Source organism: Manis javanica, chromosome 4 (genome assembly GCF_040802235.1).
Source record: "Manis javanica isolate MJ-LG chromosome 4, MJ_LKY, whole genome shotgun sequence".
In the NCBI taxonomy this organism is placed as follows: Eukaryota; Metazoa; Chordata; class Mammalia; order Pholidota; family Manidae; genus Manis; species Manis javanica.
The window spans coordinates 13261075-13287948 of NC_133159.1; the positions used below are offsets into that span (position 1 = coordinate 13261075).

The 26874-nt window shown below is 51.7% G+C and overlaps 1 protein-coding gene across 2 annotated transcripts in view; it reads left to right on the forward strand.

Annotated features, from left to right (window-relative positions):
* The window catches only part of IGSF21 (immunoglobin superfamily member 21), a 227754-nt gene that overhangs the window by 184434 nt on the left and 16446 nt on the right, over positions 1 to 26874 (forward strand). For both annotated transcript variants that reach the window (XM_037000178.2, XM_073233297.1), the window contains exon 4: positions 11572 to 11690. In XM_037000178.2, the coding sequence (XP_036856073.1) occupies positions 11572 to 11690 (119 nt within the window). The remainder of the gene's footprint in view (positions 1 to 11571; positions 11691 to 26874) is intronic.

The window sequence follows — 26874 nt, forward strand, 5'->3', positions numbered from 1 at the left end:
TCTTTTCTGATCCTTTTGTCAAACAGTGGTTGAAGAAATTGGCCTCTGGGCTGCTCTGGTCCCATGTTAGAGGGACCCATGTGGTAGATTCTTGCTGGAATTTGCTTCCAGGAAAAACATAGTCTCTGCAGACAAAGGGTCAGCTCTTGGTCACCAGAAGGCACAGCCAGGCCATGCACCTGGGTTCCATGCTGCCTTAGCTGGCAGGAAGCCCAGGACCAAAATCATTGCTCTAGAGCCACAATCTGCCACCTTCCTAGCTTCAGAGCACCCACTCATTTCTGCCTCCCCTTTACAACTCTTGCTAGTCTTCAGGAGTTTGTTTCCATCTTGCCACTGATGGGCAACCTTGCGGAAGCCTGGGCCACTCCCACCTTGGAAGGCATTGAGCACGGTTTCATCAACTCTGGGGTCCAGCTGCCAGCCTCCAACCCCAACTGCTCTGGCTGAGTTCTAGGCAACGTCCCCGTGCCTGTTTCCTCATCTGTGAAATCAGGGTGATGAACCTAATACTTACCTCATGGGGTGGTTGTAAAGATTTAGCTTTACAGATGGTGAAACTAAGGCATGATACTAAACTTGTCCCGGGTCACTCAACTCCTGCATATTAAATCTTGAGTATCAGGCACACAGGAAGCTTCTATTATTACTATTACTCATTACTATTATTATTCTTATTTCAGGGACTTATGTGAAGGTTGGAAGAGATCGCTGTTCAGTGTGCCCAGCATGGCTCTTGCACACACAGGTGCTCAATGAACCACTGACATGCAGAGATGAACACTGCATGCATGGTCCTCTAGAATCTTTTGGTCCAGTAGTCTCTTTCTGGCCTTGCACACAGTAGGGGTGCGGCTATGCTCACTGAACAAGATCAGAGTGATCATTGGTGCCAGAAGTGTAGGGAGCCTGGGAAAGTCACCTTCCATACCTTCCTCCCCTGCCAACTCCAAGAGGCACAGAACTTCATGATGCCAACTTCTCCAACTGTCAGGTAGAGAGGCAGGACTTCCTTTTAGGAGACACGGTACCCACACGGACACAGCACAGCCATATGCCTCAGCCTTTTGGCCTTGCTTCTACTTGGCTCACCTCCCAGCTTCCTTCATCTGGGTTCCCTTTGCCCGCTACCCAATGTCTTTTTCCAGGGAAAACATGGCCAACACCTTGTGCCTGGTGGGCCTGGGGTGGCAGGTGGTAAAGACAGGTGGAAGGAACATCCTGAACCCTGGGCTGCCTCCTATCCCAGACCCTGAGTTGTGCAGGCTGACCATGAGGGGCTAAATGGATCAATCAGGATGTGGAGGAGGAAGTAGTTTCCATGGCAGCAGCAAGAGACTGCAGAAAGGAGTCCCAGAGAGGAGGGGGAGGGGGGAGGGGAGGGCACAGTCAGCACAGAAGGGCCAGAGAGGCAGGGGAATGGGGACAACAGAGGGGCAGGGAGGATGGGAGGGGGTGAGGGCCTGAGGCTCAGGAAAGCAGCTGAACAAGGAGGGAAGGGCCAGGATGGATGGCTCAGCATGGCACAGTGACCCCATCTTCCACCAACCAGGCATCAAGGAGGCCGGAGCAGCAGGGGCCAGTGACCGCAAATCTGTCATCAACCAGGGCCCTGGTTACTAACTTCCTGGGCTCAGGTGATCAAGGCTGATGCCAGGCTGGCCTCTGTGGGTTTTTTCTATGGGAATTTATCATCGGAAGATGCAGTCCGACACTGGAAATAGGCCACCCCGTTTCCCCACTAGGAAATCACGGCTGCCGTCTCTGCAGCACCCTTCTGGGAAGGTGTGAGGGGGCCTTTCACAGTGACCACACTGGAGCCTCAGAACAAAGGGCTCCCTACAGCCCAGATGCAGAAGCAGAGGTCCAGAGAGTCAGGTGACCTGCCTGAGGTCACCCAGTCCTGGCAGGCTGAGCTCGATTTGGATGAGTCTAGCAGGAAGGGTCCCTTTCCAGGGTGAGATGCTTGAACCCAGGAGGACACAGCTCAGGGGCAGGCAAGTGGGAGGTAAGCCCCTTCCCATGGAAAAGCAACGGAGGGGCAGACTGGGGCCTTCTCTGGGGCTGGGGCTGGGGCTGGCCAGAGAGCTGCAGCTGGGTCCTAATTCTAAGGCTTTAATGCTCACAGGAAGACCAAAGGAGGGAAGCTGGGGGTGGTGGGGCAGAAAGGGTGGATGGTGTGTTCTGGACACACACACACACACACACACACACACACACACACACACACACACCCTTCTCCAAGATCCCTCCCTACCAGCCCTGCATTTGATTGGAAGCCACAAATTTTTTGCACGCACACACACACACACACACACACACACACCCTTCTCCAAGATCCCTCCCTACCAGCCCTGCATTTGATTGGAAGCCACAAATTTTTTGCACGCGCACACACACACACACACACACACACACACACACACACCCTTCTCCAAGATCCCTCCCTACCAGCCCTGCATTTGATTGGAAGCCACAAATTTTTTGCACACACATACACACACACACACACACACACACCCTTCTCCAAGATCCCTCCCTATCAGCCCTGCATTTGATTGGAAGCCACAAATTTTTTGCACCCACCAAGCAGTTTTATGATGGAAACCATTTTCAGGTTAAAAGGGGAATGAAAATCATGCTAATGGCTTTTTAAAGACCCTGGGAGAAAAAGAGTCCAGGCAGTTTCTGGAAAGCAGGGGGAAACCGCACAGGGAGGAGGGTAACGAAACTCTCAGGCCTGGAAAGGTGTTCAGCTCTTAGGTAAGGGGGCTCTTCCAGTGGCCACAGGCCCCTGCCCAGAGATCCTTCCCCTCCCTGGCCCCCCATGCCCCACTCCCCAATTTGAGACAGCCTGCTCACCTCTCATTGGTGCTGCTCAAGCAAGCCTACCACATTTACATTGGTTAGACCCTTGACTGGTTCCCCAGCCAAGAGGAATGGCTGGCCATGTGCGGGGCCCACCTGTGGGTTCCCAGCCCCAAGGAAGGATTCTGACCTCTCCTCTCCTGCTTGGCCCAGAGGAGAAGCTGGGCCCAAACTCCCCAGCACTCTGCTATAAAAAGCACCACATGTTTCTGGCTTGTTGACACCTCAACTTACTGAGACTTCTGGCACGTGGCAGCCACAGCTGGAGTTCAGAGCACCTACTGTGTGTCCCCCACCCCATCCCATATGAGGGATACCACCAAGCCCCAAGCCATCCTGCAGGGGGCCTTTGCTGGGTGATCCTAGTTAAGACCAGGCTGGCTGGGGAGATCTGATATTAAAAGAGAAAAACTCCTAGCCTCCTCCATGTAATACAACCTGTGTCCATAGAGCAAGTCCCTTAGCTCAGAGGAGACCCTCCTTCCTCCGCCGGCATCTCTGGTTGGTGCAGTCCCCGGGGCTCCACACACGCCCAGGGGAGACATCTCCGCACCGTTCCCGGGAAGGGCCTGCTGGGGAAGAAAATCCAGGGACTGGCCAAGGAGGCAAGGGGACTTCGGGGTGTCAGGGTGCTCTGTCCCTGTCCCGGTGGGGTTGAAACTTCTCTCTTCGCAAGCACCAGCCCCAGGAATGTATGAACATGGTACCTCAGGCGACTTGAGCCAAGTTCATCCAAGCAGAATGAGATCATGTGTCTTTGATCTCAGTCTAGGGCCTGGCTCCCACTTTCTAGGGTGAACTTGAGCGGCAAGTTTCCAGGGGCCCGGGAGGATTGAGAACCCGTCATCTGTTTCAGAAGCCGGAGGGCAGGGAGCAGATTCTGGGTGTGGTCCAGGAAGGCAGAGTGGGATTCAACATTGAATCAGTGCAGAGTAAGAGTGAGGGAGGCCACGGTTTGTGGGTGGCCAGCGTTGTGGCAGCCCCTGACGGTTTAAAGGACGCTTTCGGAGCTGCTAATTCTGTCCTCAAATAATTTCTCTTTAACAATACTCAGTAGGGACATACCATGTGTCAAGGCCTGCCAAGCTCTAAGTTCTGATGTTTGGAGTTTGGTGAAACCAATGGAAGGGGACCAGCCAGTGTGCCTGGTGGGGGAGGGAAAGGTTAAACAAATGGATGGACCCCTGGGGCAGGCATTGCGGAGAAGGGCGGAGGACCTGAGGCTCGGGGTTTGCTGACCTCAGCAATAGCATCACCTCAGAGCTTGTTAGAAACCCAGGGCCTGCGGGAGACCTCCCAGAATCTGCATTTGAACCAGATCCCCAAGGGGATTCTTGAGTGTAGTCAAAGGTCCTCCAGGCTCTCCTATAGAGGATCCCATCCCAAGAGGAGGTCTAGGTCTAGACCAGCCCTTCCTTGCCTGTCCCCCGCTGCTTTCCCAGGCCTGCCAGTTGCCACAAGTGCTACCACAAGTAATCAGCCCATTTCCTAGTACTGGGGGTTCTTGCAGACCCCCAGGGCCTGTGAAGAAAAAGCAAGACACAGTGAAGACAGCTGGGGAGAACCAGCAGCTGGGACTGGCTGAGTGGGTGCACACCTGGTCACGAGGCCAGAGAAACAGACCTAGATGCCCACAGGCTCCCAGCCCGGCTCTGCAAATTGCACAGGTGGGAGGAAGGGGGAAGGGCAGGTACCTCACCCTTGCTCCTTTTTCAGAGAACAGCAAAACCTTTTCCAAATGTCTTAATAGCAAACATCCCAATAGTACCCATGGCTGCCAGAGACTTTATGGCCATTTTTATTAGCTCTGCTGCAAGGCTCTGCAGAGGAAGAGTGGGCATTCTGCAATCGTTGTCCCAGCATCACAGGGGCATGGCCCTGAACTTGGAGAGGAGGCAGGTGTTTGAGGGAGGGAGAGACAAGGTCCGAGCCCCAGGGAATGAGCAGCCAATCAGGCAAGCATGGCAGATGCACGAACAGTAAAACTTCATTACTCCCCACTTGAGCTCTTTCCAGTAGGGATGACAGGGAGCAGAGCTGAGGCAGGAGCTAAACTAATAAGATTGCAGGGGGGTGTTTAACCTACTTGCAAGAAGGAACTATTTCCCAGCCCCTTAGAAGCTCCGTTTCCATGCAAACAATGGTAATACAAATGAAAAGGTTCTCTCATCTCTTCATTAAAGCAGGGCCTCAAAGGACCAATCGCTACCCGAATCGTCTCCATTAGCCCAGAATGAGATTCTGTGTGTATAAATGAAGATGTTTGAATTACAAAATGCTTTTTAAATAGGGTAAATTATCAAAGTTTGGTCCCGCCAAGTCTTCTGATTCAATTATTGAATTTTGGCAAGAGATGTGAGGCCTCACACCTCTTTCCCCGCTGCCTCCTTCCCTTCCACCTTTCTGGATCTGGATTGATCCTCTAGTGGATGGAAGCCACGGGAAGGTTCTAAATTGGGAAAGGACAGGCCAGATCTTCACTGCGGTCAGGTCACTCTGGCAACAAGGTAGAGACAGGACAGGGGCCTCAGGCAGGGAGAAGGGGCAAGAATAAAGACAAAGGTGGAAAGGTTGCGGGTGGAGTGGGCTGAGTAGAGCAGAAGAAAGGAAATGCCCAGCTGTCGCCTGTCCTGCAGCCCCCCTCAACGGAGAGATTAGAAGAGGGTCAGAAGCACCCACACAAATGCCATGCACATTTTTCTCATAGAGAAATCAGTGTACGTGAAACCCTAGGAAACGAGGTCCACAGTGACCAAAAGCACTTCAGTGGTCACCTGGAGGTGGGGGCAGGGGATCACAACAGGGCACAAGGAAACATTTGGGGGCAGTAGGTACGTTCATCATCGAGATCATGGCAGTGGTTTCAATGGTGATGCATATGTCAAACCTCAGCCAATGTGCCAACTTTATGCACAGTTGATTGTTTTGTCAATTATACCTCGATAAGGCTATAAACTCATTTTATTTTAAAGGCAAGGATCCCAGGAGATATACAGTGTAGGAGCAAAATAATGCTTTGCACCATCCCTAAGACATGGCAGGATGAGACTGATGTGTGTTGTGATGACCTTGATCCTGGGGCAACCTAATTAATGTCCAGCCAACTTCTTCTCCGAAGGAGAGAGGCATATATGCAGTCTCGATAGAAAAAGCACCTGTATAGGATTTCTTTTTAAAAGCACCACTCTGTCTTGTTCCCTGTGCCTAATGGCGTGTCATAATTTGTTCTAAAAATGTAATCAATTAACAGTATTGGGGGGAAGAATCTGACAAGCCCCTATAGTACTCCAGGCTCTCTTCTAAGTGCGTTTGCCTACGGTCGTGAATTAGGCTTCAGTTCTCAGCAAAAGTCACCTGCTGGGTCAACTGATCCCCTAACAGCGCTGGAAAAGTAACTCAAAAACCATCTCTGTTTTCTCCCAGCCCTGCCCTCTGCTCCCAAGTCCACAGTCACCATTCTGGGAGAATCTAGGACTCTTCCCAGTGGAAAGACAAAGCCAGAAAGGGGAAACTGATCAGAGGCTATAAAGCTGTGTCAGGTGTGGAGAATGTGAACATGACTTCCTCAGCACACTCCAGTCACCAGAATTAAGGGGCTCACCAGCAACTGGAAGAAGGGCATTCAGGAGGAAAAAAAAGTCCATTCTGTTTCTAGCAGCAGAGAGGAAGCAGATGGCTCTCATTACCTGGAGAGGTGGCCAGGCTCAGAACAGAAATGCACTCAAGGGCAGGGGAGGTAAATTCCAGTACCAGTGAGCTCAAATTAATTTGCTGGTAAAGGAACATCTGAGGAGCGGTGTGGGGATCGGGTCCAAAGAGAATTCTTAGGCTCTAACGTCCACAGGGCTTGTGTTTGAACCAGGGCACCCACCTGCTCCCTCTGTGGCCTCCTCGGTCATGTTACTTTTTCTTGGGGTGCCTTAGTTCCCACATCTATACAGTGGGGGCTATAATATTCTTATTGCTATGCAGCACATATTAGAGCATGTTGTACAGGCTGCATTATAACAGGATAATGTCAAGGATTCAGTGAGATAGGGTAAAATGCTTAGCATAATGCCTCATTATACATTTCTATAAATATCAGTTCTTCCCCCAAAGGCTGTAATCCCACGAGGCAGGTTTTATAATACCCATTTATCAGATAGAGAAAACAAAGCTCAGAGAAGCCAGTGCCCTTATCCAACCTCACACAGCTAGTCAGGTGCAGAGCCCAGGGCACCTGACTCCTGGCCTGGGCTGATTCCACAACCCTCATTCATGCAATGGATGTTCCCTAAGCACCTACCATGTGGCCAGGCTCACCTTCAAGGAGCTCATAATACTTCCCTGGGAGGGAAGACAAATTAGTAACAGTGTATCATGATGTGGACAAGTAGGTGCCCTGAGACAGCAGCAGCCCTGGGGAGGTGGAGAGGAACTCCGTCTGCACAGGGGGTGGGCAGTCAGGACATCCTGCTTGGTCTTGGTGGCATCTGAATGTAGAGCCTACAGATTGCGCTGTTTCTAGTGATTCTGGTCCACTGGACTCTCACGGCATACCAGCCCAGTGCTAAGCCTTTGAATTATCCCACGTCATTTTCTCAACTGTCTGAGGGGTGTGATCACAGATGGGGAAAGTGAGACTCAACTGCCCAACTTTGCAAGGTGGGTGTAGAGGCCTGCCATGTGGACATGATGGGCAGAGTGGTCCAACTGGAGGTAACAGTGTGGGCAAAGGCACGGAGGCAGGATCCAAATCCTTCGCCTTCCTGGATCCACCCCATCCACCAAGGCTCAGCGTGGGGCTTAGCACCCAGTAGGCCTACATACTTGTGCTAAATGTGGACAGCCTATAGACCTGACCTCAGGCCTGGCAGAAACCCTAGTGACCGGCCCTTGCATGGCCTCACCTGAGCCACAGGGGCCACAGGGACAGCCAACGGGACTTCCACTATCTCTGCGCCCAGCTTTTCAAAACCATAATTACTTGCCTTTCAGAGCTGCTGTCAGTGTTGGTAAACTCCAGCCGCTAAACTGCATTACACTGATCTCCCCAGAAACCTTTGCAGTTATTAATAGTTGATTGATCACAGCCCATTGCTGTTGAGAGTTGGTCTCCTCCCCCGCCGGCCCCCTTGGGGCCCTGCTATCTGCGCAAGGCCTTCTATCCAGCGTGCAGATCAATGCCACTCACAGCTGGGGAAAGGGAGTCTCTGGGCTGCTTGATGCACTTTAGAAGGATAATGCTGACGGCACGTGCTGGGATGAAGCGATTGGTCCAAATCAAAGCTGTGACCTGGAAGCTGTTGGATCTGCAGATGGGAACTGGAGTCGGCTGTGGTGGGGTGGGGGCTGCGCCTGGTTTCCAGCACGGAGGGACGCTTGGCTCATGAAGGGAATGGAAAGATTCCATTGCCGCTGGAGGAAGGGGAAGGCTGTGGCTGGAGATGCGGCAGGAGCCAAGTACTCTGGCCTTATTGGCCAAGACAGGGTTTCTGGTCTTTATTTTAAGAGCAGAGAAGACTTGAAAGGGATCTTGGTAGGGCAGTACTGTTGATCTCATTTGCATTTGAAAAGATCCTGGTTCCTGGAGAAAGGGATGAGCAGAGAATTAGCAGGGGCCCAAGAAGTAGTTAACTACCCACCTGTGTATTCCAGGTGAGGAAAAGCGGCAGCTGAGAGAGAGGAAAGTGAATAGTTGCGGATATATTTAGGAACTGGAACACCAGGACTTGGTCGCTGACTATACTGGGCAGATTATCAAAGGTGGGGCCCAAGAACTGTGACTTGGGCCAATGGGGGAAGGCAAGATCTTTTGCGGAGCAAGGGAACGCAGCAGAAATGGGAAGTTACCTTCTTCAGAAAGCACCAGTCCAGGTGTCCCCTGAGCTGTCTCTGTACCACCTGTAGTGTGTCACCTACACGTGTCACCTGCACTATTTATGTTACTGTCACCTGAGCATGTCATCAGTGTCGTTGCCTAAACATGTCACCTGTGTTGCTGTCACATAAACGCATCTGCATATATCACATATGTGGCAGTTACCTGCATATTTCCAACTCTGTATCAACCATATCATCATTATCTTATTACATCACCTGGGAAGCTGCCAGCTACATGTGTCCCCTGAGCCTGTTCCTTTACGGAGCTGTCACCTGAGCATGTCACCTGCATACCTGTCACCTACAAGTCACTTAAGCAGGTCGCCACGATCACTGACACCTACGAGTGTCATCTAAACATGTCACTCTAGGTGACTGTCTCAGCAACAGTGCCCAGTAGAGGCTATTTTTTTAGTGTAGCTGAGTTATAAACAAAGAAAATTATTCCCGGAAGGGAGAGGGTTCCCTGCTGTTTCCACTGTCACCGTGCTCCTTCTTCTGAGAGCATGAGGAGAGGGAGGTGCATCTTCCCCACGAAGTTTCCCTGATGAAAAGCTCGATGTTCTTTAAGTCCTTTCATGACAGTGGGTAGACCAGATGTCAACCTCTGTGCAGTCTGTGTAAATGAGGCGTTTGTTTATGCTAATGATGGCCGGTGGTGGGAGGACGGGGGAGGGGGGCACGAGGTGGGCTGGGTGCTCAGTGAGACAAGGGTGGGGGAAGAGAGGCGGAAAGCCCAGGTGTGTGGTGGGGGAAGGAAGGAGAAGGGAGACAGTGAGTCATGAGGAAGAAGATCTGGAAGTGAAAGATGGTGGGGGTGTGGGGCGGGGGGGAACAGCTGAAACACAGAAGAAAGGAAGGAATCTAAGGTTAGATTGCTCAGCAGGAACAGATGGGAAAAAGAGGCTTCGCCGAGTAGAGTGGGAAATGCGCCCACGAAGGGATGGGAATGGAGAGCCGACTGAAGGAACCTCCCTTTCCTGGATTGCAAGGCTGGGATGCACCCCCTCGGACTGTGCCCTTAACCACACCCTCACTGCCCGCCACGGGGGTGGGGGTTCTCTCCCATAGGACTGTGCGGCCGGCTGGGGGCTAGGGCACCGTGCTTGGCATTGCTAGGGTTTCAATGAACATGAGTTTCTTCCCTTCTTCCCAGCTTTCTGCTGCAGCGTGAGGACCTGAGACCCAAACACAGAAACCCCACACCCTCTAAGCTGTGGCCAGAATAGGCTCCCCTCTCGTAGCATGATTAGGCCCAGAGAAGCTCCGACCTTGCTGGAGGACACAGATTTCCCTGGCACAGCAGCACCGAAGCCTCTGTAACTCCAGGTCAAGGTTCTTCCCACTCCAAGTGCCCAGATGCCACCGGCCAGGCGTTCCTCCTCCCACTGGGCATCACAGGATGACGGGACAGTCAGCGATGATCCCTCATCCATTTCACGTGATGGGTCGGGTTTCATCCTCACTGCAGTCCTGTGAAGTATCAGCCCCGTATTTCAGATAAGGAAACAGAGGCTCAGAGAGACACAGCAGGGCTTGTACAAGGTCACACCGTGGACCAACAGTTGGGGTAGGATTTGAACTCGGCTCCCTCTAACACCAAGTCAGGCCTCCTTTAGTGCAATAGCAAGGAAAGAGCTGCCATGTTGGCATTTTCCATGGGTAGAGAAAACCTCCTACTAACCCAGTTTCAGCCTGGTCTGACCCTGTAGAGCCTGTAGAAGGCTCTAGAACAGGAATGGTCTAACTACAGCCTGTGGGTGAAATCCAGTTTGTTTTTTTTTTTTTTTTTTTTTACCAGCCTATAAACTAAGATTGTTTTTTATTTTTTCACATTTTTAAGTGGTTGGGGAAAAAATAAAAACAGAAGAAGAATATTTCATAGCACATGAAAATATATGACATTTATTTCAATGGTTGTAAATAAAGTTTTATTGGAACACAGCCACACCTATTTGCTTATGCGCTTATGCACTGTCTGCAGCTGCTTTTGCTCTACAGGGTTCAGTAGCTGTGAGAGGCCAGAAGAGCAACACAACCCGATGTATTTACTCTCTGGCCTTTCAGAGGAAATGACCAGAAGGTTTGAGGGGGTCTCTCTTGCCCTCACTTCCTCCAAGAGGCCCTCCTGACTACTGCAGGCAGAACCAGCCACTCCCTGCTCTGTGCTGGGATATGCACACCATTTTCCACATGAGTTGGAGTTCTGATCCGATTCCCCAGCTCTTTGTCCATTGGGATGGGGGTTCTTTGGAGATGGAAATTTTACTATGTTTCTTCTCAAGTCCCCAAGACTGGGCATAAAGTGACACAGGGCAGAAAGAGGAATCCAAATTCACATCCTGGCTGTTTTTAGCCATATTGGGTCAGTGAGCAATTATGCCCCTTCTGCAGCCTCAGTTTCCATGTGTATGACATGGGGCCATGTGGACGGCAGCTGTGAGGAAGGAGTGAGGCAATGCGTTAGTAACAGTTTGAGCAACATGCCTGTACCACATGTCAGGCACCTCCTAACCCATGGCATCCTCAGTACCCCCAGGGAATGGGCACCATTACCATCCTGAGTTCATGGATGCCGGAAGGAGTCCAGATTTGACTCCAGCTGGACACACAGCCCACACCTTCACTGTCTGAAGCGTCAAGCGCAGGGCCTGGCATACTGTTGGCGATCCATAAATGCTGTGCCCCCTCCCAGCACAGCACACAAGCATGTGGTCAATCCAGGAGTGTCTGTTGAGCACAGGCTGAACAGTGGGGCACTGGCAGTAGTTTCCTGGAGTGCCACGCCTTCCAGCTCCAGACCACGGGCCCTCATCCTGCCCCTCTGCCCCCCTGCAGGCTGCCCGAGGTCCGCATCTCAGACAATGGTCCCTACGAGTGCCATGTGGGCATCTACGACCGAGCTACCAGAGAGAAGGTGGTGCTGGCATCAGGCAACATCTTCCTCAACGTCATGGGTAAGTGCAGGGCCCCTGGGCCTGACTTCACAATGAGAAGCTGTGTGTGTGTGTGTGTGTGTTCATGCATATGTGCACAGAGGGGCTCTCCTGGGAACCACCTGCCAAAATGCCTGTTGTGCTGCCAGTGGACCCTCTTCTTCCCCACCATTGCCCTCAAGGGGGCAAGGAGGCTGGCCATGCTGCCACAGTCTTTGGGCCTCAATTTCCACTTTGTGAGATGAGGGTGGAATGCAGGTTTAGTGAATCATTCAATGGCACCCCCTAGCTCCAGGCTCTGTGATCCAGTGTGGAGCAGCTATGTGGGCACCTTTCCCAGGCTGAAGCCAAGAGCCACATTCACAGAAACACCCGCAGGGAAAGTACAGTAGGTGTGGGTGCCCCCCCGGGAGGACAATTCAGGAGCTGCATGGGGATTCTGGGATGATGTCAGCGGCAATGCACGCCTGCTGCAGAGAGAATGACTCTGACCCGGCCACGTGTTCCCTCCCTGTGCCTCCCAGAGATTGTTCCCGAGGCACTGAAGCCCCAAATGATAAGTCAGGAAGTCCGCTAGACTGGATGCTAGGGTGTCTGGGTTCTGACCCTATGCCCTATGCCTGCTTCCGTTTCTGTATCTGCAAAATGGGGATAATAAAGCTAGTGCCTATCTCTGGCTGGCTGTGTCCCCAGCCCCAGTCTCGGTTGCTGCATTTCTAAAAACAAGGGCCTTGTTCCAAGTGGCCTCAGAAGCCCTGCCGGCTCTGTTCTTCTTGTCAGGCACAGTCTCAGATTTGGCCACCTGAATTCCAGGGACATGGCCTCTGCTCCAGGCTCCAGTGCTCTCCGGTGTTCTTATCAGATGATGTTTACCTGGGAAACGAAGCTTGCCTACTCAGGCAACTAGTGTAAACGCAAGGGCCCTGTTGAAAGCTGCTGCTTTGGGAGAAATTGAAATCTTCCAAAGGCCAGACCTCCAGTGGGACGTTGATTCCCAGTGGTCGCACGTGGTGTGATTCAGCTGCCTGGGGAACAGGCCAGGGCAGGGAGGTGGTGCTGCCAGGAAAATCTCCCTAACTGCAGTTGCCCACATCAGCCTGGGGGGCAGGAACTATGTTGTGCCCATTGCACAGATCCAGGCTCAGAGAGCTCCTGAAGTGACTTGGCCCAGCTTGGGAGGGTTCAATGAGAGAATCCACAGAACAGAATGTTCTGAGCCCAGGCTCTGGCGCATTCTGTATGTTCAATAAACAGTGTCTCTTACACTAATTGTATCAGCTAAACATGAGCACAATGTAAACCCAATTAGGAAGGCTTAAAATCACATTACCTTCACCCCCAAACTCCATGACCCTCTCCTTTAAATATATTTCAAGGCAGTTTTCAAAAATCACAATCTACTTATTGTTTTGGCCTGTCTGTGACATTGTTTGGACACTTTCTTGTCGCCCATGCACACGCAAAGACCCTCCCTCCAAGAGAGTGGAGGTCATGGAAAGCAGGGGTCTCCTTTGTGCCGCAGAGACCCTAAGGATCATGGCAGCCAACAGTGGAGCAAAGAAGCCCCCTCCCCAATTTGGGGGTCAAAGGGAAGCTTCCCAGGACACTGGGGAAGGGGGAGCCGAGAAGCTGGCCACATCCCAGGGCCCCATGGGCACCAGAAGCACAGAGCAGTTCTGCCGGAGAGCAGGGCACCCCGTCTGCCATCACCATGGCTGCATCCAGCGTATTCTAACACGCTGCTTCCAGGGGCCTCCGGGCAGAGATCAAAATGCAAGAGTCGCTGTAATTTCACGCCTATAACATCCCCGCTCTGTGGTGGGGAAGGACATTTGGGAGCCCCATGGGTGACCCCGAGGGTTCATGCTGCACACAGTCATTAAAATGCTTTTATCTGAGCTGCAGATAAATTGTAAGCCAATTTGAAAGTTGCATGCTGGGCCCCAGGAACGCATTATACACAGTCACGGACAGATTGCGAAGGCTCTTCTTGTGGGTGCAGGTTATGCGGGGGAGCATGTTAAGGGGGTGATGTTACAATCAATTAAATGTGAAGCTCAGACACCCCCAACCCAGCCAAAGCCAAAAAATGCTGCATTTCTGGTTCCTCCAGAAGACCAAAGACCCAGTTACTCTGCCACCCTCGTAGCAGTGCCACACGGAGGGAGCCCTTTCAGCCCATAGCTAATAATCAAGGCCATTTCCCATCAGGCACAGGCTGTGTGCCCTGAACTGTGTGATAAACGTTCAACCCACGGTTAATCATGTGACTGTCATGGGAGGGAGCCCTACAAGGCAGGCGCTGTCACCCTTGTTTTACTGATAAGGGCTCTGATGGAGGCTCTGAGAATTTAAGGGGCCCACCTACATGAGTGACAGAGTTGGGGGTCCTGCCAGGTCTGCCCAAGACTGGAGCTGGTGCTCCTAACAGCACCTCTGAACATCCAAGGGAAATGTTCCCACCTTTGGCACAAAGGCTATTAGTAACACAAGTACCAACCAAGCACAGTGTTGGGGTGCAGAGTGGAGGAGTGGGGGCCTCTGTGAGACTGAGCTCTAACTAGGAATGCTTGGCACTCAAACACTTGAGGCAGTTGGGTGGGGCTTCAAGCACCTGGCACGCAAAAACTCAAGACAGGTTTTGTTTCCAGGGCCCGTTAGAGTCTAAGAGGAAGGAGAGCCCATCCCCGCCCCACTGTTCCATTCCTGTGTCCCACCCCACCCCATGGGTGCTTCTCCCATCTATGACTACCTAGGGCCCCCTCACTACTCAAACCCTTTGACTAGGAGTCCAGCAGACTGGGTCCAAATCCAGGTCAACGTCCACTTGTGACATGGGCAGCCCAGTATTGAACTCTCTAGTAAAAACAGTATCCGAATGTCTTTTTTGTTTAAATAAATTATAAGGTGACTTGGATGTCCATACACATTGGCATTCTAAATCACATTCATCCACTCATTCTTCATTTGTTCTTCATTCATTCATTTATGTCACAAGTATTAATCAAGCGACCAGTATGTTCAGGAGCTGTTGTATGTATTGGAATTCTTCTTCGGGAGACAAACAAAATTCCTGGTCCTCGTGGAACTTACAGTGCAGGAAGGCAGCCATGTAGGGGTAGACAGCCAGAGCCTGTGGCACGTCAGAGGGTGGTCAAGCAGAGCAGAGGCCAGGACAAGCAGAGGGAAAAGGGGCTATTTTAAACCAGATGGTCAGAAGGCCTCTCTAAGAAGGTGACACTCCTAGAAGGTGAGGTCAGAGCCATGAGGACTTCATGCCTTCACGTACCTGGTTCAGTGATACTTATTCAGCATCTTCCCCCGCCAAGCACAGGTCTAGGTGCCGAGGATATGGTGGAGAACAAGGCCAAGTGTTTGCAGGATGGAACTTACATTCCATCAGGGAGGTAGCTTGTGGTACAGATGTAGAAACCAGGGCTTGATAACTTAAGTCACCAGGCCTGCCCATAACAAATGATCAACAACTGGAAGCAACAAACATGTATTCCCTCACAGTTTTGGAGGCTAGAAGTTTGAAATCAAGATGCCTGCAGAGCCATGCTCTCTCTGAAAGCTCCATGGAAGAACCCTTCCTTGCCCCTTCCAGCTTCTGGTGGTTGCTGGCAATCCTTAGCAGTCCTTGGCTCACAGATGCATCACTACCACCTCTGCCTCCATCTTCACATGGCATCTCCCTCTGTGGGTCTGTGTCTCTGTGTCCACATTTTGAGGACACCGCACATTGGATTAGGGCCCACCCTAATCCAGTGTGACCTCATTTTAAATTGGCTACATCTGCAGAGACACGATTTCCAAATAAGGTCACATTCACAGTTACTGGGGGTGAGGCCTTCAAAATATCTCAGGGACACAATTCAAGCCCAAACAGTACCTGAGCCAGGAGATGGCAGAGCAGAGTTCACCGTCTGACTCTGACGCTCATAATCCCTGCTCCCATCCACATGAATCACCCTCCACTGAGCATTTACTAATATGCTAGGCACCCTGATAAACTTTTCATAAGTTCACTTACTGAACAATCACAAAACCTCTTGCAAAGCGAGTACTACCATTTTCCCTTTGATGGATGAAGAAACTGAGAGGTCACGTCACTTGCCTAGACCACCCAGCCAGCGAATGCATCCTGTGTGCTTAACCACGCTGCTCTACTAGAAGTCATAGAGTACCGAGAAGCATTAATAAGTGTTCTGTCTTGGGATCCCTGTCTCTATTCTAGAGGCTTCCAAGTGAGGTTGGCAGGTGGAGGTAGAATTTTGGAACCCCACACAATATGCTTTCCAAGCCTGGGCCAGGGGCCACAGCTCCCACCCTAGAGAACAGTTGTTAAGGAACTTCGCATAGATTGTCTTTTCTTCAGTTTGTTTTACTGAATTTTTATTAAGTGCCTCTGGTGATTTTTTCCCTTGCTTTTTTTTTAAGAACAGTTTTATTGAGATGTAATTCAGATAACATATACTTCACTCATTTAAAGTATACAATTCAGGGGTTTTTAGCCTAGTCACCATGCCACTTTAAATAGGGGCAACCAATTCTAGAACATTTTCATTACCCCCTAAAGAATGCCTGTCAGCAGTTATTCCCAACCCTAGCTTCCCTCCCCTGAGTGTTAGCAAACACTAGTCTACTTTCAATCTCTGTGGATTTCCCTGAACATTTCTTATAAATGGGATTACACAACATGCAGTCTTTTGTAACTTTCTGTCACTTAGCATAATGTTTTCGAGGTTCATCCATATTGGAACATGTCTCAGTACTCCATTCCTTTCACAGCTGCGTAATATTCCATTGGATGATATATGACATGTTGTTTATCCATTCACCAATCAATCGACATCTGGGTTGTTTCTGCTTTGGGTCTCTGAAAATAATGCTACTGTGAACATTCTTGTGCTAGTTTTGTATGGACATATAGTTTCAATTCTTTAAGGCATGTACCTGGGAGTAGAATTGCTGGATCCAAAGGTAACTCTATGTTTAACTTTTTGAGGAACTACTAAGCTGTTTTCTAAAGTAGCTGCACCATTTTACATTTCCAGCAGCAGCAGCTGAGGGCTCCAGGTTCTTCACACCCTCACCAACACTTGCTATCTTTTTGATTATAGCCATCCTAGAGAATGTGAAGTGCCTCTCATTGTGGTTTTGATTGGCCCTTTTCTCTAATGACTAATGATGTTGAGCATCTTTTCACGTGGTTTGGCCATTTAGATATCTTCTTTGGAGAACTGTCTTCAGATCCTTCGCTCGTTTTCAATTGAATTATTTGTCTTTTTATCATTGAGCTATAAGAGTTCTTTATTCCAGATTTGAGGGCCTTATCAGATATATAATTTGCATATATTCCCCCGTTTGGTGAGTTGTCTTGTCACTGTCTTGATGGTGTCCCTTGAAGGACAAAAGGCTTTCACTTTGATCAAGTCCAGTTTATATATTTTTTTCTTTTTTGCTTGTGCTTTTGGTGTCATATATCAGGAGGTTTTGCCTGACGCAAGGTCACGATGTGTTCCGCTGTTTTTCTTCTAAGAGTTTCAGCAGTTTTAACTCTTACATTAAGGTTCATGATCTATTTGGGGTTAATTTTTGTACACAGTGGGGGAGGAGTCTCCCTTCATCATTTGCATGTGGATATCCAGTTGTCCCAGCACTATTTTTTTTAACAGACTCTTCTTTCCCCCATCGAGTTGCCTTGGCATCCTTGCTGAGAATCAATTGGCCATAAACATGAGGGTCTATTTCTGGACTCTCTCTCTACCATTCCTTTGATCTGTGTATCTGTCCTGATGCACTTCTGCTTTCTAAAGCCATCTGGCCACCGCCAGTCTGGCTCTGTGGCTCCGCTGCTGTGTGGCTTGGGTGAGAGTCCACAGGAAGTCCTCCAGTGGCCAGTTCCTTGAGCTTTCCCACCATGAGAAACTCCCTCTGGGCCTGGTGTGGGCTCCAGAGGAAAGGAGACTATGGGCATACTGGGAGGTGCTGGAGGCTGAGCCCACGTCTATGAGGCCAGGCCAGAACCTAGGATCTCTAGAGATCTAGAGCTCTGTTTTCTAAGACCATATTCCTGAACTGGATTTTCTGGACTCCTAGCACAGTGCTCCATTCTACGAAGAGGAGCACATTCCCAGGATCATATTCCAACTCTCATAACTGGAGTGTCAAAGACTTCTCTTGACTTGGGACAGAGAAATTTCTAGGCTCTCAGTGGGTTGGGGAGATCTGAGGGCTGAGGGAAGACCCTGCACCCCTTAAAGGCCTGATGATCTCCCACAGGCCTGAGCCAAACAGAAGAAACACAAATCTGCCTCTTGAGCGATGCCAACATTGGGAAGCAGGCTTCCGTTTGCAGAACCCCTTTCAAGAAGCCTGCCTGTGGGCAGGATGCTGTGGGGTAATGGGGGTCTCCCATTCAGAACCAGAGCACAGCCTGTCTATATGGCAGTCCAGGGGGCAGATTAGGTCAGTGGAGGCAGGCCACTGGTCTCAGAATCCCTGGGGTCCCAAGGAAGGGTAGCAGGGAGAGGAGATTCAGAGCTGTCACCGTAGGCGAGTCTCCATCGCCCAGGATACCTGCTGGGTGGGAAATGGTCAGCTCGGTGCCCTGTCTTGGATCCTGAGCAGATGAGACACCTGCTGGGCTGGAACTAATTGCATGAGCTGCCCCCGGGCAACTGCAGTGGCCACGGGCTCCGGGAGCACAGGCTGCTGTCCAGAGGAGGCTTGGGCTGGTTGGGATCCAGGCCAGAGCGCAGAGGAATCCCAGGGCCCTAAGGGAGACAGGGTACCAACCCAAAGCTCCTCTCCCACCCCAGAAGTCCCGAGGGTCCTGAAGACCAGGCCTGGCTGCTCTTGTGCCCCAAACAAATACCTGGGCAGGCCCACCTCCGAGGCCTCTCCCCTCCCCCAGCCCCCTTCCCACTGGCTCTGGATGAGTGCCAGCAAGTGCCCAAGGCCCTCCAAGTGGAAATAGGAGGTCTGAGTTGTCCCCAGCTGAAGAATCATCCCTCTCTTCAAGTAGGTTGACTAGAAACAGTGTTTCCATAGAGAGTTGAGGAGTGGTTAAGAGTATGGGCCTTGGATTCTATTGTGATTTTGAAGCCCAGGTCTGCAAAAGCAGCAAATGTTTACTGAGCATTTACTATACACCAGGCATATCTGCTTTACACCTGTTCAATTATTTAATTGTCATAACAGTCCTCTAAGGTAGGATCTACTATTATCTTCCCCGTTTCACAAGCATGAACATGGAGAGGTTATAAATGTGCCCAGGGCCACAGGTCTAGCAAGGATAGGCCTAGGAGTCAGACCCAGGCAGGCTGGCCCCCCACTCAGGGCCTAGCCACTAGGCTACATGGGAAGGGTGTTTAAGGCCCTAGAACCTCCATTCCCCTGTCTGCCGGATGGGGGTGACAGTAGCACCTCCCTGCTGGGGCATGAAATACAAAGGCCTGTGTCCCAAACTCCCAACGAGCACTCAGGAAAAGGGTAGTTGTTCTTACTTCTCAGCCGTTTTGCCCTGGCCTCACCCTGTAAATGTCAGTGGGCCAGGGAAGGAGGGTGAGAGCCACAGGAAGCGACGTCAGCTCACTGGGAGCTCCTTAAGCCAGGCAGCGACCGCTCTGGTCTCCCAGGCTGGACACTGGGGAAGGAGATCAGGAAAGAATGGAGCCCGCAGCCCTAAGTCCAGTCCCACCCAGTCCACTGCCTCGCTGTGACTTTATCTCTCCAAGCCTCAGTTTCCTCATCTGGAAATTGGGGCAGTGTAGGTTCCTACTTCCTGGGACTGTCATGAGGAGTCAGTGAGATGGTGCGTGTCGAAAGCACCATCAGCCTGGGTCTGCTGGCAGGTCTGGGGGCAGGTCAGGAAGTTCGAGGAGGGGAGGCAATGGGAGCCAGCCCAGGCCCCGGGCCGGCGATCCTAGACATGTAGGGTATTTCAGGACAGACATGGGGACCAAGTAGAAAATGGGAGCAGATGTGGAGGACATGGCAAAACCTGGCACTGGATGGAAATGGTCACCTGAGAAGATACTGGTGAAGCCGTGTGATCACCCCAGCAGACAGTGATCACAGGAAATAGGCCGCTAGGGTGGAGAGGCCAGGGCTGCAGGCCTAGGACCTCTGCCAAGCTCCTCCTCACCTGCTGGAGCTTCTGAGGGGAGCAGCTAGTTGGGCAGTGGGGGGCTTGAGACCACTGACTGTGCCTGGATGCCGAGGCGAGGCTGCAGCCCAGGGGATTGAGGTCACAGGGGTCAAGATCTTCCAAGACAGATCTAAGAGCATGCTCAGAGACTGCATACCACTGTCTGGAGTGCCTGGACCTGGCCAGGGATGGAGGGGAGGATGCCCACTCCACCCACTGCCTGCCCATAGGCCCCAGCTAGCTGAGGCCACCGATGAGGGCCAGTTCAGAGAGGGGCCAGACAGATGGGTTTAGGGCTCAGAGGAGCACTTTGGAGCTAACTAGGTTATCTCCCAAGATAGTCACTTCCCAGATTCAGCCCCAAAGCCCACGCCGGCTGACCGCTTCCTGGACTGTCTTCGAGAATCCTCCATCCCTCCCTCTCTGAACATGGCCCTGCACAGGTGTGCCCTTGACTGGAGCCCACTGTGTGCTCAGCAACAGCTCACGAGTCATCCCTCTAGTCTACCTTCTGCCAGGCAGGCCTTATGCTGCCTTACAGTGGACAAACCACAAACTACTCAGAGAGCCCGGGGAACTTGCCCAGCAGCCCACAGCAGTGAATGGGCTGGGATTTGAGCTCAGGTCCCCTGGGAGCCAGAGCCCCCAATTTTCCCATGACACGAGGCTGCCCAGAATACAGAGGGGCATCCCTCCCCTCTGAGTGTGGGGCAATGTGGCAGCCATAGGAGCCTCGGCCAGACACCAGGACCCCTCCCAACAGAGATAGCATGGAATATGTGGGCTGCTCCTAGCTATCTGGAAAGTCAGCAAGATCAGTATCCCCATTTCACAGAAAAGATAACTGAGTCTGCTTCTAAAGGGAAGCCTAGAGTATAAACCCAAATGTTCTCTGACTCCCACTCTTCCTCCTTGGGGACCGAGCGTGGATCTGGGCTGGACACCAGGCCTCTGAGGCACACCCACACACTGGGCATGCTTTGGAAAGCCGGGTGACCTCTCTGACCCACGACTGTGGCTGGGAGGAGTGGACAGCTTTGTCAAGCAGCACACACTGTTGTGTGCATCTTGTCCCTAGGGCCACAGAGCTGATGTCACCCGCCCTTCTCTGAGGGAAACAGACCATATGCTCATTCACTCCCAACACCTACAAGGCTTTGATTCAACCAATGGTTTATTAGTACCTACTATGTTCCTGCTATGGGGCAAGGACTGAGAGAGGTTCGTTTTAATATGCGACAGCCAGGGCATCCTGTAATAGTGGTGGATGGTGCAGTTACAGGGTGCCAAACGTGGTTCTGAGCACTGTAAATGTATTCACTTCATCTGCACAACACTAGGAGGTAGGTACTTCTCTTTTTCCCATTTTAATAAATGAAGAAACTGAGGCCCAGAGAGGCTAGTAACTTGCCCAAAGTCACACAGGAGTGAGTGGCAGAGCTGGTTTTTAAATCTGACTGCCTAGCTAAGGAGCCTCTATACAGCCTCTCACAGAATGGCCCACTGTGTCCTCCCGAGCTGAGCTTAGAGATTCATCTTCTCCACAGAACTGTCCAGGCAGGTGGCCGCAGCCCCCCAAGGCCCCCACCAGCTCCCTGGACCTCCTGTGTCTCAGAGACCAGGGCTCAGCCCTTGTCGCAGGGCTGCCCCAGCCTCCTGGGCTTCGCCGGAGCAGGCCTGCAGGTGCGTCGTTAACCTTGACAAGTGGTAGGACAGTGCGATGCTCTATCCTCTCCACCCCTGGGAGCAGGATTTAGTGGCTCCGGCAGAAGGTAAACTTCCCCTCCCCAGGACAGGCCCCTTAATTACAAGTGATATGTGGTGGCTGGAACTGCACGCTTCAGGCCCAGTGATTTAAGGAGCAGGCATGAGGCTGAGGTTCCAGGTGTTAGCACGGCTGAACCAGAGCGGGACAAGCAGGGCAGGCAGCAGGGGCAGGCAAGGAGCCCGCCCCTGGAAGAGGGTCTGCTGCCTGGACATACTCCTGGGCAGAGGGACGTAATCCCCTCGCCTCACGGAGAGAAGGGGAAACTGAGACCAAGACCGCACTGAGCTGGCTTGGCCTGGAGTCAGCAGTCCTCGCTGCTGCCAGCCTGCAGGGTGTCCCTGGACTCAGTTTCCCCATCGGTACATGAGGCAGGAATACCTCACTCAGTCTACCTCCACAGGACTGATAATCTGAATACAAATAAGCTTAATAATAAAATCTAGCGCCAGTCAAGTGCTTAGTATGGCCAGACATTGTACCAGTCTTTCTATGAGCATTCTGTTATATAAATCTCTCAGCAGCTGGTAAGAGAGTGACTGTGGTCATTTCCATTTTATAGAAGAGCACACCAACCCCTGAGGCTCCCCATCAGAGTCTGGGCCCTTCTCTGCTGACCAGTCAGTCCAGGCCCCCTCTCTCTGACCCTGGACCCTCCCGCTGTAGCTTCCCTCCAGGTTTCCCCCACACAGGGCCCTTTTCCAGTGGCAGAGATTTTAGGAATCACCTAGTCCAGCCCCATCGCCCCATTGCCAGATCACAGAGAAAACTGGGGCCCTGGGAAAGATCCCACAGAAGATGAGAAGCGGGGCCTGAGGGCTTAAGTCAGACATGGGCCCAAGGCCTAGCCTTGGTCCTTACTGGCTGAGAAGCTGTGGACCAGTGCCTTTGAACACCGGTGTTTCTGCCTCTGTAGAATAGAGAATAATTCCTACCTCCTGGGTTAAGTGAGGCTCTAATGCACTAAAGCATTTAGCATGGAGGCTGTCCCAGAGGACCACCAGGAAGCAGAAGTGATGGTCAAGTGCTGTCCCTCCCCATCACCCCGACCAGCCGTGTGCCTGAGCACCTAGAGGGCACTTGACCCAGGGTGCAAAGGAGGAAACTCACTGAACAAATCCCCCACCCCCTCTACCCCAGGCACCCCTGCAAACATCAACTCAGCGCATGCCCACTGAGATCTGCCCTGGGCTGCCCTGCCCTGGGGCCCCGCTTGGCAGAATGAACCACTATCTTTAGCTCAATTCCCTTCCCACAGAATGCTCCTTCATGGCTCCTTCCTCCCCTCCCACCTCATCTCCCCTGGAAATTGCTTTATGAGAAAAATGATTACTTGTCCTCTGACTCAGGAAATCAATCCTAACATGCTGATAGGGCAGGAAAGTCTCCAGCTGCAGAGCCCCCTGGGAAATCTCCGAAGGGCTCCAATCTGGGGGCAGGGACTTGGGGGCTCTGTTGGGAGGTCAGCAGGTGTGGCCCCTTCCAACTTCAGTCCTCACAAGCACCAACGGGTTACCCTCACGCTGCCGGTGAGGCCCAGGAAGCTAGCAGCTGCCTAAGGGACACACTGTCTGTGAGCAGAGGGTGTTGGCCTGGGGACTGGGTGCCCCAGGCCCTGGGTGGGCAAGGCGAAGCATGAGCCTTGGTCTAAGCCCAGAACACCAAGGCCACCCTGCTTGGAGGCCTTATAGCTCTGCTGGAAGGGACAGAGCTTTTCCAAGGTGGGGAAGAGGGGGTGGGCTCCTTCCAGTCTGCAGACTCCAGCCCATTGCTTTTTGTGGGGACAATATAGTGCAGCCTGAACTTGAACTTGACCAGTAAGAACTCGAGCTGGGTGCCACTGCCTTAGCCTAAATCTTGTACATGCCTCCCCACTTGTTAGGGTGTCCCCAGACTTCTGCATGCTTCCGGAGCCTTCTTTCGTAAAGCTATGTATATGGCACCTGGCAAAATCACCCATGTGTGTAATTTATACCTCTGGGATACATTGAAAACATCCTCCAAATAGGCAGGCTTGCTGCTATTTAAAAGAGATTCATGTCACACCCCATAGATTTCATCTCTGTAGAAATGGTACCTATCGTGGGCCTGAATACATTTGCTCTACTGGCACATAAACTACAATGGCATGGAAGGGCTGAGGCAGCCTCACGTGGTGGCCGCAGACAGGCTACTGGACAGGCTGCCTCCGGCCAGTAAACCCCCAGGGGCAGCCTAGGTGGCCAATCAGAAAGCTGGGAACATTGACAAGCAGCCAGTGAGGGCATGAACAGAAAACTGCATCATTTGTGGGGGCCAGAGGTTTGGGGATCTGAGGTCCTTTGACCCAGTCAGCACAGAGAGCCAGAGAGTCTCCAGAGAGTTCTACCTGGGCTCTGCTTGCTGAGTCCTGGAGAAGCTGGACTGAGGCTTTCCCATTGCTAGTGAATTTCCCTGAGCCTTGCCCTCCCAGTCGCTGATAATTTTCCCTACTGTTTACTGAGCACCTACTATGAACAAAGTCCTTAGCTCACATAACACCACCAAGTGGGTCTTGTTATCCCTAATTTAGAGATGAGCAGAGTGAAGTTTACAAAAGCCAAGAAAGTGGCTTGCACACTAAACTTGCACTAGAATCTCTTGGACAGCTTGATAAAACCCAGGTGGCTGCACCCCCTCTCCCCACCCCAGCCCAATTCACAGGTCTGTAGTGGGCTCAAGAATTTGCATTTCTAACAAGCTCCCAGGTAAGGCTAATCTTGCTGATTTGGGAAGCACACTTTGAGAAATACTGGGTTTTCACAAAATAGCATTAGAATACAAATCCAGATCCAACACCACGACCTGTGGCCTGGTCTCCCCACTACCCCTTTAAGTATGTGTGCGTGTGTGCGTGTGCGCGCGCATGTGTACACGTGCGCTCACATGCATGTGCAGGATTTCATTTCTCCAGCAGCAGCAATCTCAGTTGGTTCCTACTCTGCCCAGCCTCCAATTTCACCGCCTCACACACTGCGCCCCCACCCTCCCCCCAGCAATCCCTGCTCCCCTAGAGCAGTCAGCCAGAGTCTCCAGTTGGGGTTGTTAATTTTATCTTCCACTACCGCGAAAGCACGGCAGCTGGCAGAGGAGGGGCGAGGCAGGTGAGAGGCGCTGCCAGCCAGCTCCCTGTGGAGTGGAAGGCGGGTGGATGAGTTACACCCACAGCGCTGGGTTCCCCCTGACCCCGCTCCACTCAGAAAGGCCCCCATCTCCAGGCAGGGAGGGTCCTGGGCAGCAGCCGCCCACACTGGCGATGACCTAGACCCCAAATGCCCACCCTCCCATTGCATCAGCACATGGGTTCCTAACAGCTTTCCAGTTGAGGGGGTGGTGGGCTGGGCTCAGCAGCTGCCACATAAAAGGGCCCATTGCAGCCCGTATAAGCACAGACGCTGCGTTTATCTCTCCCGTCACTGGTGGTGGCTCCATTTGGGGGCTTTTTGTCAGGTTTCTTTTTCCTTTGGCTGCTGTTAACTACTCAGTTCAATATTTAATTTTCCCATAAACCAAAGAGTTGTGCTTTTTCCCCTCTCTCTTTTTCTTGCTGGAGACCCCCTCCCGTGGGCAGGTGGGGTCTGCCTCCTCAGGCTGCTGCTGGGAGATGGGGGTCTTGGAGGTTTCAGTCCTTCCAAACTGGGCAGGGTTTGAGGGTGGGACCCTTGGGTCCCTCCCCCAGCTCATTCATTCTTTCATTTGACAGATATTTATTGAGCAAATCCTGTGTGTCGGGCCCTGGGGATGTGACTATAGATAAGAAGCTTTCCTGCCACCATGGTGCTTACATTCTAGTAGGAGGTGTCAGAAAAACACGACATATGCAAACCACACGTGACATAATTATACAGTATGATGAGCTCCATGAAGAAATAACACAGGGCTGTGACAGAGAATAAAAGGAGGCTTAGATTAGGAGGTGACATTTGAGCTGAGACTTCAAAGATGAGCAGGACCCAGACAAGCAAAAAGCTGGGTGAAGGACTTCAGGCAGAAGCCGCAACAGATGCAAAGCCTTGGGGTCGGAACAAGTTAGGGTGTCCCTGGACTCCTCCCCACAGTCTCAGTGTGTTTGGAGCCTGGTGGAGGGTGGCACTGGTCAAGACGAGGCTAGAGGTCGGGGCAGGGGCCACAGCATTCCAGGGTCTTGTGGGATTCCTTCCACAAACAGATGGCGTGCTTGCCTGTGCTTGGAGAAGCGAGGGAAGGAGGGAACAGGAATTGAAATTGAATCTCTGTAGCAGGCCTGCTCTAGCTCCGAGGTTAGGTTGAAGAAAAACAAAGCTCCCGACTTTAGGGAGCACACGGTGTACTGGAGAAACAAACATGGGCCTAGGACAGAATGACAAGCACCTGTGAGTACAACGAGAGTAGGAAGCTCCAGGAAAGTGGAGGATAAGCCCTTAGTCAGTCTGGCAAAGTCCTAGAAGGCTGCCTGGAGGAGGCAACACCTAAGGCCAGCCCTAAAGGATGAGGCGGAGCTGGCCAGCAGGACTGGTCTGTGCAGGGCACAAAGAAGGTGAGCAAGGTGAAGAAGACCCCTCGGACAGCTCCACGTGGCTGGAGCAGAGCTGCCTTCCCAGAGGAGGTGCTCTTCTGAGCAGCATCTTGAAGAGGCAGAGAGACTGACTGGTGGAAAGGGTGGGAAAGAAAGAGAGATGTGGGACCAAAGAAAAGAAAAAGGAAAGAAATTAAAATAGGAAACATGGAGGGAAATTTATATTCATACATGGACACTTTTATATTAAAAGGCTGGTTTTCTTTTTTTTTTTTTGTCTTGAACTATGGTGTAGTGACTAGGAGCTGACTGAGAGGAAGGCAGCCAAACAGAGCAGGCATGCTGAGGGGAAAGAATGGATTTTTGCAAATAATATAATTTTGAACTTGTCTTTTCCCTCCCTCACCCCTCCCCAAAATCTAATTGATCACCACCCCATGATAAATGGCACTCAGAGCGGGCGTGTGCTAAGTGCCATCTTAAAGTGGTACCCAAGGAACAGGAGAATTATCCCTTCCTCCAGACAATGACTACTCTTAGGTGGGAAAGAAATTCCCCAATACATCTCTCTCCACCAAGGGAGGGGTGTGGGCAATGGAAGAGGTCATAATAAATAATCCCTTTCTCTTTGCACAGCACTTTGCCATCCTTGTAGAAGGTTTATGCCCATTTTCTCCTTTGCTTCTCTTCTCAAAAATCCTGAGAGTTGAAAGGTTGCAGGGATGTTTTATTGAACCCATTTTATAGATGGGAAGATGGATGCCCTGGTGGG